The following is an 18,679-nucleotide window of genomic DNA, read 5'->3' as shown; positions in this document are numbered from 1 at the left end:
GGAGACATATGTTTTCACCTCATTTTTAACAATTAGTTTGAGTGCATTCTAAAATATTAAATTATATTTATAATGTTTTTGAGTTATATTATTTTAATTTTAATTTTTTAAAACCTTTTTTTTTTTTCCCTAATTGGCTGGTGGTATTTTTGGTATTGGTTTTTTTTCTTTCTTTTAAAATTTCAATATAATTTATGATATTATTATGTTTGTAATGCTTTTGAGTTATCTTATTTTAATTTTATTTTTGTCTTGCTAGTATTTTTTTCCTTTAGATAATATAGAAACAAAGATTAATATTATGCTTCAATAAATATATTTCTTATAAAATCTATCTTTAAAAAAAATTAACCTCCACAAAATATAAGTACTAAGATTATTCTATTATATATATATATATATATATATATATATATATATATATATATATATATATTTTCTTTTTAAAATATTTTATTCAAAGTTTTAAAGAACTTATTGTATAGATTGTAACATTATTATTAAATTTTTTGACAAGTATGATGTGTTATGCAATTTTTTATCAACTTTACTCTTTTTTTAATAGTAGGCGGGACTCGTGCTAATATCATAGCTCTTGTTTATTTTATTATTAAAATAAAATAATTGAATTTATATTACAAAGTCATATTAAACTCCTTATCCCTTCGAATAAGTAATATAAAATGCTTCTTCTGAATATGAATGTTTTTCCGAGTATTTTTTTTTCCCATAAATGAGTCTTTATTTATATCTTTTTATTCTACCCAAGAGTCACGTCTCTTTATAAAATTACATCCTTTCTTAAATAATTATTAATCTATAGTTTAATAATTTTCTTTCTATTCACATCGAACCATAGATTAGATAAACTTTTACGGGCCTTTATCTTCATTTCACAAGATTAAAAAATCATAGAATGGCTTACGTCTGGAATTATGGAACTCGAAGCATAGACTATGAAATTATATCGAACTAAAAATACTTGTAATTTCATTGTCAAAGATATCCTTCTGAGAACGCGTTTATTACTGAGTGATTGGTTCGAATTTGAACTAAAATGTATTCGGAAATTCATATTTTTATTCTTCCTTCAATTTCTTTCTCATGCCTTTACCATAGAAAAGTCTTTAGGAACTCTGCAATTATGAGTTGCTCCAATCGACTACAAACCAGAGCATCACGAACTATATCACTTGGACATCGTTGCTATGTACGTTGTCATTGAAGATTGCTTGGAAGTTGGTTTGAGAGGGGTCCGGCTAAGATAAGTAACTCCAACACACATTTTCTTTGTCGGCATGAGACTACAGTTCCCAGAGACGCAACAGTGCAGATTTCTCATCACAAAGCCAAGAGTACTTTCCTAGTGTGAGGACGTTGCTACAAGTCACCACAAGCATGATATACCACATCCGACTCATGTACTCTACATAACTTCTATGCTTATAATCGCGGAGTTTATATTTACATCATTTTCCATTGTTGTTAATTCCTTCATTGGATGGACATTGTCATTCCTTATCTATGTCCAATATATACTTTGCTACTGTTTTACAACATTATTTTAAATCCTTTATAGCATCTTCAGGACAGTCAATAATAAAATCAATTCGCAAATCCTGCAAATCCTGCAAAATAGAAAAACAAAAATAATCATAGGGTGAAAAGATTAAGGGTATTAATATGAATGGAGACCCTAAAATTTTTAGGGCACCATCATGAGGTTTGAGAGCTCTGTAAACACATACATGAGTTGAGAAGATAATTTATAAAAGTCACCATTGTAAAGGTGTCTATTTCAATCAAACTGTGAGACTCAAAAATACTAAAAAAACATTTCATTGGATTTAGAAAAGCCCAAACCTCCCAAAATGTCTGATTCCCATGATTGTTTTTTTCCTCGTCGACCCAGTCGGATCGCCCGAGGTTGGGGCGACGGAGACTGGTTGACCCAAGCAGGCAACCTCGATGGGTGATCCTAGTTGGTGACAGCAAGTCGATTCTCTAAGTTTGCTCGCCAATTTTGCTAGCCAGGTCAGCTCACCAAGTCATTTGACCATGTGGTCTTGCCAAGTCACCCCATCAAGTTGCCTCAAAAAATTGACTCTTTAAGTCCGCTCACCAAGTGAGCTCGTCAAGTCGACTCACCAAGTTGACTTACCATCTCGCCTCACCAAGTGGGCTTGCTAAGTGGGCTTGCAAAGTTTCCCAACCAAGTTGCCTCTTTAAGACCACTCACCATGTTGGCTCCCCAAGTCACCTCACCAAGGTGGCTCAGCAAGTTGAATATTCAAGTACACTCACCAAGTTGACTCTTTAAGTTTGCTCACCAAGTCTGCTCCCCAGGTCGGCTCGCCAAGTCACCCTACCCAGTCACCTCAACGTGTTGACTCTTTAAGTCAGCTCACCTAGTTGTTTGACCACCTTGCCTTAGCAAGTGTGCTCGCCAAGTTGCCCCACCGAGTTGCTTCTCTGAGCCCACTCACCATGTCAGCTCACTTGGTCGGCTCACCAAGTCGACTGTTCAAGCACGCTCGCCAAGTCCGCTCGCCAGGTTGGCCTGCCAAGTCAGCCACCAAGCCACCCCACCAAGTCGCATCAATGAGCCAACTCATCGAGTCGCCTCACCAAGTTGGCCCTTTAAGTGCGCTCACCAAGTCGCCTGACCAAGTTGACCCACCATCTCGCCTTGACAAGTTGGCTTGCCAAGTTGCCCGACCAATTTGCCTCTTTAAGCCTGCTCATCATGTTGGCTCGCCAGGTCAGCGTACCAAGTCTGCTCACTAGGGCGGCTCACTAAGTCGACTCATCATCTCGTCTCACCAAGTGGGCCTGCTAAATCGACTTGCCAAGTTGCCTCTTTGAGCTCGCTCGCCAAGTCGCGTCACTAAGTCGACTCTTTAAGTTTGCTCACCAACTCTGCTCGCCAGGTTTGACTCGCTAAGTCAGCTCACCGAGTCACCCCACCAAGCTGCTTGAAAGAGCCAACTCATCGAGTCGCCTGACCAAGTTGACTCTTTCAATCCGCTCACCAAGTTAGCTCGCCAAGTCGCCTCACCAAGTTCGCTCGCTAAGTTTGCTCGCCAATTTTCCCCACCAAATCACCTCTTTAAGTTGGCTCATCGTGTTAGCTCACCAAGCTGACTGTTCAAGTAGGCTCGCCAAGTCAACTCACCTTGTCCACTCGCCAGGTCGACTCCCCGATTCGGCTTGCCAAGTCAGCTCGCCAGGTCGACTCTCCAGTTCGTCTCGCCAAGTCGCCCCACCAATTCGCCTCGTTAAGCCCACTCACCATGTCAGCTCCGGTCCATTCAACAACAAAGTCTTTCGATAAGACACTTTTGTTCGTGTTCACCCTCCTTTTAGGCAAGCTCTCCAATGATTGAAAAAGTCTCACAATAAAGGCTTTAAATTCTTGAAAGAACCAATGCCTTTTCATTGAAATAAAATTCCTATCTATTTTGGATTTAAATTCGACAATGAAATTTTCCTGTATTTGGGTAAATTTGAGACTATTCTATCAATACTGCTTGGCGAGTGCAGATTGAAACTACAACTCACACCCAGATCAGCACACTGAGCTTCCTTTGCTAGAGCTGTTGCAACATACACAGAGGAATCTTCTTGATACTCTTAATTACCTTTTCAACTTTGGACTTCAAGGCACTCATAGTGACCGATCCAACTGAGGACTTCTTAAGCAAGACAGAAGCTGCTACTTCTCTTCCTACCAAGAACAGGAACAAAGGGGCGTTTAGGCTGAGGAACTGCCTAGATACCTTATCATTAACAGAGATCTTCAAATCACCAAGATAAGTAGAAACACCAAAATTAGATCTCAGGGGCCACAACACCCTTCTCCAAAGCTGACCAAACTGGCCAACTGTCCTCCATTTCTATCCTACCATGTTTCTGTACAGCTTCAGCAGAATCTTCAATCATAGCTTGTTGAGCAGAAGAATGGGAACAGCCAAAGTCATCAGAACCCAGAACATCTTTATAGTAAGCAGGCGATGCTGAAACAGAAGCAGGAGCAGTAATGGAAGCCTACTAATTAAGATAGTCACTATATGCAATTTGAGTTATTTAATGAATATATTCAGCTTTTCTATAATTTTCTAAATGTTTAATAGTTGTTATATCCCTGCTCATACATGCACATGTACATCTACATATGCATATACATACACATACACATGCACATATGTATGTATAATATGTGTGCGCAGGTCTGTGCACCTCTCTCTCTCTCTCTACATATATATATGTCCTTTTCAAACACTTGGGAATGAAAGGTGCATTGTTTTCTTTTTCAATATTGTTTCTGATATTTAGTGTTGGTTGGTTTTCCAAACTAATCTTGAGTTACTTTTAGTTCTCAAGTATTGAGGATATTAATATGCCCTCACTGGTAATTGCAGGTATGAAACAGCTGTACGGTGGTTCGAAAAGACTCTAACTTATGTCCCTTCACCTTTGACCGAAACTTGGGAACCTACATTGGTGAATATGGGGCATGCACTACGGAAACTTAAGTATGTTCTTCGTCCTAATAAATGAATTCTTGTATTTGTTTGAAGCTTATAAGGAGAACATATGTGAGTGATTCATTAAACTTGCAAGTAGTTGATGTATATTGATTGTCTGATCTTCCAAGTTTTGCATGGAAACCATGGTTATCTGTCAAATGTTAATGTCCAACTATTCAAGAAAATTAGTCCTTTCAATTCAAGAAAGTGGTTGTACTCAACATTCTTTTTGAGTTTTCTAAACTAATGGCTAAAATACCCATTACTGTCATGGAACACAAATCTGTATTTCACTTGCAAAATTGCTTACTGATTAGTTTCAACTTTCAGCAGGTTCTCGAATCATTTTTCAATCATCTAGTTTAATGGCTTTGGTAGGCCTTTGGTTATATGGTTATATATTCTGTTCCCAAGCTTTGAGAATCATGTCTTACTTGACTTTGTACTGTTAGTCATTATTGATCATTGTATCATTATTATGATGTCTCTTCATGCCAAAATGCAACCATTTGCTAACAGTGATTCAAATGCATAACTTCAACTTTCTCAACCAATAATTATGGTGAGTTGGATTCTAGTGAATGCAAGTGTGGGCAGGCTATTCATTTATACAGTTCAAATAGGATTCAACATTTTCCAAAGGAGGTTCATATTCCTACTGATGACAGCACTATCTAATGATTTTCAATGAAGGGATCAACGCATTTGTTTTTCTCTCAGCATGCCTTAGCTACCCAGCTACGCCATGCATTGTGCATTTATTTTGACAAATTCAAGATGGCTTTAGAGTTGACATCCGCCTTTAGGGAGCTAAAGTCACTGCCATCATGCACATCAGGAGAAGTTGAAGGCCTCATGCAAAAACTATTAAAGGATCTCTCCCTTTTGTCAATGTAAGTGTGTCTAAATTTGCAGCATTCCACTGGAAACTTGGAAGAGAAAGATGAGGAATGAAGCTGTTGAAAGAACATGAAGAAAATGAATGTAGAAGAGAAACAGAAGATGGTTTCTGAGAATGGATGCCATGTTACGATCGTTCTGGATGAAGAGTGAAAGAATGAGAAGGTATGGACACATCCTTGTAGCTGTCTTCAGAAAGATGAAATGATAAATGACTCTAAATCAGCAGCAATCCACTAGAAACTTGCAAGAGAAAGATGAAGAAATGAAGCTGTTGCAAGTAACTAGGAGAAAATGAATGTAGAAGAGAAACAGAAAATGGTTTCTGAGAAGGATGCCATGTTACAATCGTTCTGGATGAAGAGTGGAAAAAATGACAAGGTATGAACTTATGCTTTTTAACTGACTTCAGAAACCATGAATGTCAGTTAAAGAATGAGTTTTGAAAGTGAAAAATTGAACGAGTTAACTGTTAAAGGATGGAATTATGAATTTTGAACCTCCCATTCACCAGCTCACTCCTTGGAAGGCTCATGACCATGTTAATGCTTTCTCATAGAACATGTCCACCTGAAAATCCCATCATCCACTTTGCCCTTGCCAATAACAATCCACTTTACCGTTGCAAATATAAATTATTCTATCCAAGGTGATCAAAATTATAGAGGAACTAATGAGGTATGGGGAGTCCTCCATTGTGCTAACCAAAAACCTCAAAGTAATAAAATCAAAAGACCATTATTGGCAGCCTTAACAAACAAGAATAACTGATATTCTCAGGCATTGTTGCTGAAATATACTCAATAGGTTAGAAGCAAAGTTGCATGGAAACGGTTATGGACAGAAATGCGGATATGGATATGCAAAAGGCCATTGTTAAGACCCTCAATATGGATACAGCTGAATACTACAGTAATAAAAACACATAAACATGTTTAACACAATTTTTGAAGTTATTAGAGGAGATTTTCACCACTTCAAAAGCAATATAGACACAAGAGAAACTGCTACATAGATAGTTTTAAGTTAATTTAACACTTTGCAATATGTAAAATTAGTAGAGTTGCATTGGACGATAACCCCAAAAAATAAGTCTCTGAAATAGAAAGACATCTCATTTGCCCGACGTGTACTTAAGTCATATCGGATATGGGGATATGCGCACCCAAGGAGGAAAAGGGGAGTATCTAGCTACGCTGGTTAAAAGTGATTGAAAGGATTCTGAAAATTGGAAGTTTGAGAAAAGAATATTGGGGACTGCTCAGCAATACCAGCATCAGTGTGTAACTCCCAGAAGACAATCAAGCAGAAATTCAGCTTGGAATGGGGGATGATCACTAGCTGCTGGCCCTCACAATGGCAAAAGGCACAACCCTCAATAGAGGAAGAATTCTTGCAATATGAAAGTGTGATGTCCCTTGTCGGGAACTTAATTTATCTAATATATCTTGATTGGGGTTTGGATTGAATGTTCCCTAATAGGATTAGCTGTTCATCTTATTAGATTTATCATTTAAGTCATCTTTTTCACTCATATCCAACTTTTTTAACTATTTCAATTCAATTCAATGAAGGAAGGAGCAGGTCTTATCCAAAGTGCCTAGATACCAAGTTTACAATGGATTCCCACAAAGTTTGTAGGTTCAAGTCCATACCATCAAGGCTTAGTAGCGCTACCCCTACCCTATGTTCGGACTAAGATCCATTTTTTTGGATATATACAATCCCCCCCTTGGCAACATCACACACTTCCCTTCTCAATTTAAACAGTAACAGGTCTTTAATATATATACATAATATATCTGTGTTGTTTACACACACACACACACACACACACACACACACACACACAGAGAGAGAGAGAGAGAATTTATACTGGATCATTCAGATAATATAGATTACTCAGATATATACTTCATATATATATATATATATATAATACATTTATGATCCTCTGTTACTGATCATATAATGATCTTTCAATATCCATATATAATTTATATTTACTGATTCTTTTCTAATCTATGTCTGTTCGTTGGTCCTTAGGATAGGATAGCACCAATTATATGCAATGATCTATGACCCTTAGATTATGATTACTATAAGTCTAAATTCTTCCTTTGGCTGAATACTAGATGTAATCAAATAAACAATCTCCCTCCATCCAATAATTATCATCTTTTGTATATATTCCCTAAGTTGGTACTTCTGTTAGTAATTATATTTATGTTTGTTTCTTTCAAAGTGTCATATGGCACTTGCTTGCACTGCTGCAGTCAGTGCTGAATGTCCTTATCCCTATGTGTCTTTCCTTCTGAGTACTTATGTATTGTATACAGTTGCTGACTGTATTGATTATTCTCTTTCTCCACCTACGCGGATCTCTCATTCTCCTATATCCTTTGTACAATGAACGGCGTATTATACAACCTGTCTGACCAGTATTGTTTCATGGTTGTATTTAATTAAAATATCTTCCCCACACTGATCATGGTGTATCATATTTGTTTCTACGATCCCTGTAGAAGCCTCCACTGAATCAGTTCTTATATTTCTTAATCCTTCTGTATTGAACCCCGCCTTGCTTTTATCTTCCATTCAACTATTATATCCTGTTACAAGATTCAAGAATTGACAGATTAACGGATTTACAGATGATTGATTGATTAACAAAGGAACAAATGTGTTCCTTATAAAGAATTACGAGGACGTTGTTTCTAAAAGAAACAACATAAACTGAAGACGAAATTAGAAACAAAACTGAAGACAGGATAGGAAACACTCCTATTTGGATTGAAGACAAAAGAGACAGGATAGGAAACATTCATATTTAGACTGAAAGACGAACTGCAGACAAGTAGTTGACCATTATAGAAAGTATAAGATATTATCTTAATACCCTCCTGTAATGGTCAATGTACGGATGTCGGAACATTCTAGGATAACTAAGACCTTCCCTGGATCTACAGAATGCTGAAACCAAGAAGCTTTGCCAGAAGAGTGCTACAACTCAAAACAGGTTGCAATTACAAAACTTCGTTTTTGTGGAAAAAACGATAAAACCTAGAATCTCGCGCAACCTTGCATACTACAGACAACATGAAATGATTTTTGAGGAGAAAATCAACAAACCCAAAAAAGCAAAAACAGATTCAGAAGGCGAAAAATGCAGCTTCGCCTTGATCAGGAAGCTCGACAACTTGTGTTGTTGGCTGGGAAGCATTTTTCTTTGCTTGGGCAGCCAAATGTTTCCGGCACTCGAACTTCATATGGCCAAACTTGTGATAGTAATTACACTATACATTTTGCTTCATAGAGCCATCCAAGGATTGAGCAGAAGGTTGATGTTGGAAAGGTTGAGAAGGTTGATGGTTGTCGATGTTCTGTTGAAAGGATTTTGCAGCAAATGCCTGCTCTGAGGAGGCTGTAGAAGCACTGCTGCCAAACTGTTGTTTCCAACAATCCTGCTACAGAAGTTTGGTGCATAATTCTGGAAACTTCAAATCAACATTAGTTGACGTAATGTTGAGTGTTTCTATGAAGTGCTCATAGGATGATGGTAGACTTTTTAGAGTGATGACTACCATATCCTCTTCGTCCATTTTCCGACCAATAGCTTTGAGCTGATCGCGGATGTCCTTAATCTTTGTCAGATGCTCTTGTAAGAACATACATTCATCCATCATAACGGAGAACAACTGATTCTTCAGAAAGAATCTCCGACTCTTGTCAAATGTTTCATGCAGCTCCTTCAGATATTTCCAAATTTCTGCAACTGACTTGTTGGAAAGAATATGTGGTGGCTGATCATTGATAACAGAGAGCTTGAGAAGCATAAAAGCCTCTCGATTGCAATCATCAAACTGGTCCTGTTCTGCTTGGTCGGAGGTCGAATGAGTCTTTATGCCTAGAACAAGCTCATTCAAGCGACAATATTCAAAGTTGGTTAACATGCGCTGCTTCCAGTGATTACAATTGTGGCCATTGAATCATAGACTGCCCTCCAACGTCAGATTAGTCAAAGATGCCATTTGCACGAAGTTCGAGGCAATCTTGAGGCTGATCCAAAAAAAAATGACAAGTGCCTAGAAGAGTAGATGGAAAACCCAGAAAGAATTTGCAGTCACAATGTAAATCCACTGGCTTGAAAATCAAGGCACGAAAAACAAGCTACCCAGAAAATTTTGACGAAGACCCAGATGAGGTCTCAAAAAACACACCAAGAATTTGAAAACAAATTTTTTTTCTAGAGGTCAAAAACTAGGGTTTCGAGCAGAATAACAGTCGGCAGACATGGAGGTCGAACATGTAGAAATAATGTTGTTTTGAGCAGAAATTGGTGTTTGAAGAGACGACCAATGTTGGAACGAAGTCACAGCAGTTTGGAGGAGGAAAAACGACGCCCAGAGGTCACTTGAAGAGAAGAAAAAATGACATGAAGTTCTCCATTTTCGGGTAAAAAATGACCTTTGTTGTTTCCGAGTTGCATGCGAAGAACATCGGCAGAGCTTGTCGTTTGACCCTGCAAGGAAAAAAATTGAATGTACAGAGATGCACGAACTAGAAGTCGTGATTTGTTGTAGCAGATACCAACGTTTCTTCTCGAAAAAATAAATCACAATTTGTTGGCCGAACAAAAACCCTAGCCATCGTGTGAACCAGCAATTATGAATCTGACGTGAGCAGAGAAATTGCGAAACAAAAAATGGAGGAGATTTGGATAGATGATTTGCAGACAAACCCGAATTTGGGATTTGCAAACAGACCCAAATTCGGGATTTTTTACTCTAGACCAAAAACCCTAGGTGGGTTTCTAAGAACGAGCACCAAGAAATGGACAAAATAATTTCGAAAAATTTATGCACTGATAATTTCAAAAGAAATTATAAGTTTTCAAAATAACTGTGAGGCCTCGCCCCCGACCCATCGTAGCATAGTGATACATTACTCTTATTTTGTTATCCGCGACTCGAGATGTCGAGACAGTATCTGATGCTTAGAACATATTTTATTATTTTATGTTGTGTGATGTTATTTTCAGATATATTTGATGATTGTCATTTAATGTTCATGTATATGTATGTTGACGAAATCAGTAGATGTAGGATTGAGATGTGATTTAAGATATTTCAAATGGTTAAGAATTATATAGGATGAAGAAACTCTTATTTGATGCATGTTTTAATTTATGAAAATTTTTGATACATGTACGTTTATATACATGTGATTTTCAGGACTACTGATGTGTGCAATGAGTGTGCAGATATTTAGCCGAGAAACCCTACGGAGGAACAAAACTAATCTCCATGTGCTAAAATTTGGAAACCCTATTGTTCGCAATTATGTTCTTTCAGTGTCGCTTGATACTCGTAAAATGTTATGTGCTTCGGTATACTGGTTAGGGTTAATTGTTTAACCTTTGGTTTCAAGTTAGTGTCAATTTTCTATTAGATTCTTAATGAGGGTTAGTCATCCCTAATTCGATTTAGGGCTAGATTTGCTAGTTAGAGTTGTTAGATGGACCTATTTTATTTCTAGATTTTTATTTTGTCTCTAACCTCTTCCCTAAGGCTTTAAAACATGTTTCTATTCTAACCTAAGGGTATGGATATGGGTTAGGGGTCTTTTCCAACCCCTAAGACCCTAGCTTTGACTTTTGAGGGCACTCAAAAAGTCCCTTTTTGCCTTTGTGCGAAAATTGCAAGTGGTTGTCATGAGTTGTCTTACCCCACCTCCTTTTAGGGTTTAACCAAGGTGTAGGTTGAGTTAGGAGTTCTAGTGTGGCTAGTGGGTGGAAATAGTTATTGCTCCTTTTGGGTGGTTGAGTTGGAGGCTTATTTAGAGGCCTTCCTTGGTCTAGTGGTTTGGTTACCCAATCTCTACATTTAGAGAAGACTTCTTGAAGCTTGAAGGAAGGAGGGATACTCTACTCAAATTTGTTCATTGCCATTACCTCTTTGAGAAGGTAGGAAACTCCCATCTCCCTTATTCAGTTTTTATGTTTTGTTTCATGTTCTTGTTACCTTGTTGTTGTTTTACTGTTGTATGGTTGTGGGTATGTTGGGAAGTTTTGTAAACCATGTCCTTTTGGTTGTTTTCCTTTCTTGTTTATGTTTGAAATTTTGAGTTTTCCTTGCATGGGTGTTTTGGTATTACTCACCCTAGGAGAGGGCAGAAGTGACCAATTTTGGGAGAGGTCTGTTTAGTTGGACTCCAACCTGTGTAGAGTCTCTTCTCAGGATGAGAAGAGGGATAAAGGGTAGGGTGTTATGGGCCCCTACCCGTCAGCACAAACCTGGTATGAGTATGGCAAGTTTAAATGGAAGAACGGAAGTTCTTGGTTATTGGCCCCGATTGGGCATCTGAATTGGTGTTGTGCTTGACTTCTCCAGTTGGAAGAATCCACCTCTCCCTACTCTTGATTCATTGTGAATCTTAATGTGTAAACCATGTGTGATTATGCATGCTTGATGTTCTTTGATTTAGCTTGGTTGTCACCCGATCAGTTATTGTTTTCCTCCATGGTTCTTGAAATGAGATTCAGAAAATATAACAAACTCCTTGATTTGATCATGAAGAAAATTTCATAAAGTTGTTGAAATTTGGGATTGAGATCCTACTGTAAATTTGTAATTTAAACCTTATTGCATATGGCAACGAAGCCAGGTTTTCTTCCTGATTCTTTCCCGGCTGAGCCTTGAATCAGGTTGATAATAAGATAAGTGATTGAGTAAATTTACTTCTCTTAAAATTTTCGTATTCTATGTTGTCATATGAATGTGTATCATAGATAGGATGCAACAATGATGTTCAAATTATGTATGATTAAATTTGTGATGTATGGTGATGCCTCTATTCATATGGACGGTAGTGAGAAATATTACTAATTCATGTAAATGTATGATGCCTTTATCAAGGGTGAAATGATTTAGTTCATGGTTGATTGTGTTGAAAATAAATTTGCAAGAACATGTGGGAAGAATTATGTCAAGATATCCAAGCTACAATTGAAAACATGATAGAGAAATAACTTTGTGTATTTTGATACTCCTTTCAAAAGGAATGGAGCATTATCATTTTGATCTCTCTCTTATTGTCTCAAATGCCTTATGACTAGTTTAGTCATTATGTTGATCCATCAGTTTTATTAGATAGTTAAATGGAAACGTAGATGGTTATTTCATGTAATGTGGTTTCATTGAAATGCATGGCCATTTGAGGATTCATGGAAATAACGAATTAGAAATTCATAAGAAAATGCATACACCTATTGTGGTAATATTATTGCAAAAGAAAAATATACATTGAGTTTCAAGAGAGAGTAGGCAAATTATCCAATAATCCACCTACAGGATGCTGGAGTTTGTATGAGAGAATGTGAAAATCTTTGGTTTGCAACAGAGAATATTCTAAGAATCTATTAGTGTTTAAAATTAGGAGTAAAACCGTATATATATATATATATATATATTAAGGATATCTAATACAATGCATAAGTTAATTAACCTTTATAACTTTAATATTCTTATACCCTTTCTTACCATAAAAACTTTATGTCTTTAATGCCCAACTTTTCCTCCTTGGGCGTCAGCCTTAGAAATGTATATTTTAAAAAGGGTTTCTTTGAAAGAGTGGATTGCAAGTATTGGGTCATCATATGGGATGACGTCATTCTGACCTTGTCCCATCCCTCCTCCTCATCTCTTGGTAATGGACGCAGGTGTTTGGGAAAGCATTTAATTTCATTTGGTAGCGCTAGCAAGCAGACCCTTGCTTATGTCCCACCTCGAGCCCTGAGTTGCGCTGACCTCCCACTTGGGCCAGACTCAAGCCTGGGACAGTACGTGCCGAGTCAGACTCGGGCAGCGCGCGGCCTGGAGATGTGAGGGCCCGTGGGGTGAGGCAGGCCTAGGAGTAGGGTGGGCTTAGGGGGTTGGTAGAATTAGTAGGTGTGTTGGGAGGGGGCTTAGAATAGGTAGATCCCATTTAAGTTTTATTTTAGTGTGTAAATAGTATGTGAGTTAGTTTAGTAATTTTGTTAAGTTGTGTTTATTTAAATGCTATTAGATATGTTAGAGTGTTAAGAGTTATAGTTTAGTTGTAGTTAGATTAGGATATAGTGTTAGGTTAGTCTTAAACTTTAAGTTTAGTCTTAGATTAGTTAGTTATTTAAGTTTTTTGATCTTAGTTTCTTTATTATATTATTACTTTATATATATATATACCTAGTTAGTTTAAAATGAATTTAAAATTGTTAAAGAATAATTAGTTAAATAAATAAAGGTTAAGGTTATCTTATTTTTGATTAAGAACGTTGGTTGTAATTGTTAATATTTCTTTTGTACTCAGTTATGCTTAAATACTAATTAGCTAGTTTTAATGTAAATGTACTCCAATTGTTTAACCATTAAGTAGATTAAAATTATTGATTAATTGGCAATTTAAATAAGTTTTAATGAAGGTTTGATTGATTTGATATTGCGAGTAGTTTGAAATCCCGAATTCATGTACACTGTTATGTAAGTAAAAATTGATTGCATATCATTGTAAATTAATGTAAATGTTAAAACCAATAGAACATGTTGGATTGTTTCCTTTATCCTTTGGTCAAAGTTAAGTGTAACTTACATCTCTAATATCTTTTGATAGGTTTAATTCTAAAGGGCATAACTCAAGATTGATACCAATCTAGTAACAAAAGTTTCAAAATCTTAACAATATAATCGCCCTCATGTTTATAACCTTAAGACGTAAAGTAAAGAACCTGTACTAAAACTATTATCAATCATTTCAATCCCTAGGGCATGTTTAATTGTTAATTCAAAAAAAAAATTTGTGTGTGTGTTTTTGCCTTCAAGTTTTGGGCATGACAATAACGTACCGGCTTTGAAACCATGTTACAAGATTCAAGAATTGGAAGATTAATGGATTTCCGGATGATTGATTGATTAATAGAGGAACAAATGTGTTCCTTATAAAGAATTACAAGGATGTTGTTTTTAAAAGAAACAACATACACTGAAGATGAAATTAGAAACAAAACTGAAGACGGGATAGGAAACATTCTTATCTAGATTGAAGACAAAAGAGACAGGATAGGAAACATTCCTATCTAGACTGAAAGACGAACTATAGACAAGTAGTTGACCATTATAGAAATTATAAGATATTATCTTAATATATCCCCCTGTGCATTGAAAGGGCATGCCATTGCTTCCAATGGGTTGCGGTAAGGTGTTGGGTTGACGGTTCATAGAGTCATCGACCATTCTATACTCTTCATTGATTTGCTAAAAAAATCTTTAGAGACATAAAGTTCATTGATCAGTAACTTATTTAATATTAATATTATTGACATAATTTGATTATTATTAATATTCACTGCTTAATATTCAATAATATTATTGATATTGATTAATCAGATTAATCTTATTGATATATAGGAAATTAATTAACCTTAATTAATAATAATAATTATATGTTAATTAGTTATTAGCATTAAATTGATTAATAATATTAGGGTATTGACTATTAATTTAATTAGTATTATGAATTAATATATAATATCATTTATGTTGATTGAATAGGTAAAGACTAGCAATATTTGAGTCAGTTTATATGCATATATGCATAGTTCAAAATATCTTTATCGGCAACTTATTGCCGGGGGCAACAAAAAGGATATTGGAAAACATCGGAGATAAGTTAGAAACTTCTTGGGAAAATATCGGGAACTTAAAATCTGTTTTCCAGTCAAAAATCTGTTTTTCCGATCCTGATGGAACCTTTTTCTCTTCTTTGCCCTTTCTCTCCTCTCCAAATCTGTTATTCCAATAAAAAATAAATGTGATTTTCCCCTTTTTTGGGCCATCAGGCGATAAGTTTGCTATTTATCGTGATAAAATAGAGAAAATCACTGATATTTTAGCAAGCTCTGTGATATTTTGAAATTTCTCTGTGATGACTTATCTGGGATCTTCTCTGTGATGACTTATATGAGATAAGTCAACATTACTTCTCGGGAGCCAAAAAATATCGTGATGAGTAGACTTATTACAGATACATCTGAGATATATTGAACTATGCATATATGTATGATTGTATCAATTATGGGTCATGACAGAATGGTTAGCCATCTTTTTAAGTCATGCTAATTATGCTGGCGAATTATAAAATTTCTACCATTCTTTTGTTCTAATCTTGCCAAGTGGACCTCTCTCTTTGTATCTCATACTTTTTTTGGTTGGCTTTCCAAAGGTTTTTGTTAACTCCCAATCTGATGTTAAAAACTTAAAAATGCTGTATGACTGTAACTTCATATATTATATGTAAAATCATCATGTTGAAGTTACCATCTGCTTTGTTGTGTCATTTTATTAGATACACTATGGGCAAAATCAACTATCTGTCTAGGTAGTTAATTTGCTTAAAATATATTAGGCTTATAAATTATTGATGTTTTAATTCTAAAGAAGGTAGTTTTTGCATCTGTGCAGTTGGTTAATTGGATTTTTAAACTAATCTACTGATTCATTTGTCTCTTGTGTTACTGTGAGGAGCCGCTGCTGCTACTTATGGTATTGTTATTATACTTATCTGAAACTATCGTGAACATTGTTGTAGGCAAGCAGACCTTTTACTGATCAGTGATCTATGATAGAAATTCAATGTTTTTTTCCTGTCTAAATTGTTAGGTGTATTCTCATGTACTTTTGATAGGTAAATAATTGGGGGAACATCTAAATACTCAATTTGTCTGACTTTGGCAAATATCATTGATAAACCCACACCATCTTTTTGTTTCCTATAACCACATTGAATTTGCAATTTTGTTCTCAGACAGTACCCTCAAGCAATCAAATCGTATGAGAGAGCACTGGACCTTTGTTCAAGGAATGTGAGCACATATGCTGGTCTTGGATATACATACCATTTGCAGGTATCTATTTCAGTTTGTCTGAATTCATTGATATGAAATGAAATCCACACATAACAATGTTAGCTATTATGCATTCAGTTTATGTGCAAATGATAATATTGATAGAAGCTGTTATCTTGTTTTTGTTCTTTCTTGTTTTTTTTTGCAAAATCGATGAGTTATCTAGATGAATGACTGCCTTCTATTCTATTTGTGGTGTTTGGAACATTTGTGAATCGAGTGGTCAGAGACAAAGTCAAATGAATTGGACTTGGAAATGAACTTGGCATTACTAAACAAGCTAATATTACATAAATACTGAAAAAATCACAAAAAATGGGTACTTTTGATTCTACGGTGACTGAAATCTATTCTTATGAAAGATATGAAGTGCTTAAAATTTTTGGGTTTTCTTACTGCATCTTGTTTGTGTATTGTTTTTCTGGATTAAATGGTATAGCTATTTCATTTTTCAATTCAGCTTAGTCCAGAAACACAATCCACAGACATCATTTCTTGGTTTATATGGAAGAAAAATATACAGTTTCTATTTACACAGCCCCAAGCAATTCAATGTGATGAGGGTAAGAATTAATGACCCCATCTCCCTGTTACCCTAATGCTTCCCCCGATTCCACTACCAACAAATATCAGAGTTGAAAGGATATAGAGCAGTCTGCTTTCAAACACAGTAAATAACAGCCACAAAGAAACCCAATCCATTAAAGGTGAGAAATATTTTGACAGAGCTCATTAAGTCCCCGGTTAACAGTGTTAATGACTGTTACTTTTAATAAGGAGTACCACTTATTGCACCACATCTCAATTGACAAGTCTTTTACTATGATCAAGTGGAAGCGCAAAGAGCTCCGGCACATGATTGACTGGTGCCGCCTTGTCTAGAGTATTATCCTGAATGTGCTTTCCTATGCAACAAGACGAAACAAAACAATCACAACCACTCTACTCATGAACCATGGAATCTTGTGTGATCTTCCATTTTTGAGGAAAAATCATGCTGAGTTCGGTTCCCTATGCAACAAGATAAAACAAACAACCACTTGATTACTCATCAACCATAGAATGTTGTGTGGTCTTATGTGTTAAAGGAAAAATCATGATTTAGCTATGGGCAATGTTGTAAAATCTTCTCTAAGTGCAATTACTAATCAATGTGTGCAGAGAAAATATTTGCTATGTAGAATTGCTATGCCTGGAGGATGCTTGTGACGCTTCCTTCTCTGTAATGGCGTTTTACTACCATCATGAAGGGTGGTGGTAATTTATATCAATTAAAGGATATAGATTACAGAAACCTGCTCTTTTTGTTGTACACAGTTAAATGGTTAATATTGAAGAATGTTGGAAAACAAAGAACTTGTCACATTGAACAACCCTTTAATGCAAAATCGATCTGTTATATCTTTCACTGTGCCAATAATTTATTCTGGAAAATAATATAGAATTCATTTCTGACTTTATATCTGCTTGTATTTCCAGAACAAATTTGATGATGCAATTGATCTTTACCACAAGGTGTGTTTTCCTTATTGAAATTTGGTTACCATTTTCAACTCGTTCTTCAATATTTCGTTGATCTGTTGGTAAAACATGGAATGTTTGGTGGTGTGACAGGCTCTGGCATTGAAACCTGATCATCAATTTTGTGGCGAGATGTTGAATGTTGCACTTGCTGATACATGTCGTTATGTTGACTTCCGTATCAAGTGAAATGTATGACTTGTAAATTTATTTCTTAGTGATTTTTTCTGTAGTATGTTCATGCATACACGGCTTCAAATGGGGAGGAATCACAGGCATCCATGTCTTGGGGTGAAGATATTGACTGTTAACACTTGCTGGTGTATGTTGTTCCTTTGACTTATTTGTCAAGTGAACAACAAACAATTTTGTTCTTACAGTAGTTTAACTATGTAGTTTAAGTACACAGCTCCAGAAGAGGAGAAAACATGGACATCCATGTCTAGGGTACATCAATGGGGAGCTGTAGCTTTTTGGGTATTGTAAAGATGGGGATGTCTTATGGGGCAATGCATATATCTATTAATTTCTCCGCATTGACAAAATAATAATAAAAAACAAATTAATAAAGAACAAGGGTAAATATCTTAAAATGTTTGAGGATATCTTGCATGGCTCTGCAAGCAATTAAGTATTTAGTTCAGCCTCACATCTGATTTCTCTTTCTATTATAAACATCATTATTGTAATATTTACAATATTAATTTTTTGCTATCCTTAATTCTACTGCATCCTTGCTTCTGTGAAGGTTAAAAGAGTTACTGTGATACATGGTCATTTTCTGCAATTT

The 18,679-nt window shown here is 35.9% G+C and overlaps 1 protein-coding gene across 2 annotated transcripts in view; it reads left to right on the top strand.

The window, feature by feature from the left end:
• Nucleotides 1-18,465, top strand: part of APC6 (anaphase promoting complex 6) — a 169,758-nt gene extending 151,293 nt beyond the window's left edge. For both annotated transcript variants that reach the window (XM_089806964.1, XM_089806963.1), the window contains 4 exons: nt 4,422-4,535; nt 16,269-16,368; nt 17,848-17,883; nt 17,983-18,465. In XM_089806964.1, the coding sequence (XP_089663090.1) occupies nt 4,422-4,535; nt 16,269-16,368; nt 17,848-17,883; nt 17,983-18,078 (346 nt within the window). In that variant the 3' untranslated portion in view covers nt 18,079-18,465. The remainder of the gene's footprint in view (nt 1-4,421; nt 4,536-16,268; nt 16,369-17,847; nt 17,884-17,982) is intronic.
• Nucleotides 18,466-18,679: the final 214 nt, after the last annotated feature.

The sequence above is a fragment of the Cupressus sempervirens genome, chromosome 10, assembly GCF_028749045.1.
Source record: "Cupressus sempervirens isolate cs-2001-9-10 chromosome 10, ASM2874904v1, whole genome shotgun sequence".
Lineage (NCBI taxonomy): Eukaryota > Viridiplantae > Streptophyta > Pinopsida > Cupressales > Cupressaceae > Cupressus > Cupressus sempervirens.
This window is presented reverse-complemented; position numbering and strand designations above follow the sequence as displayed.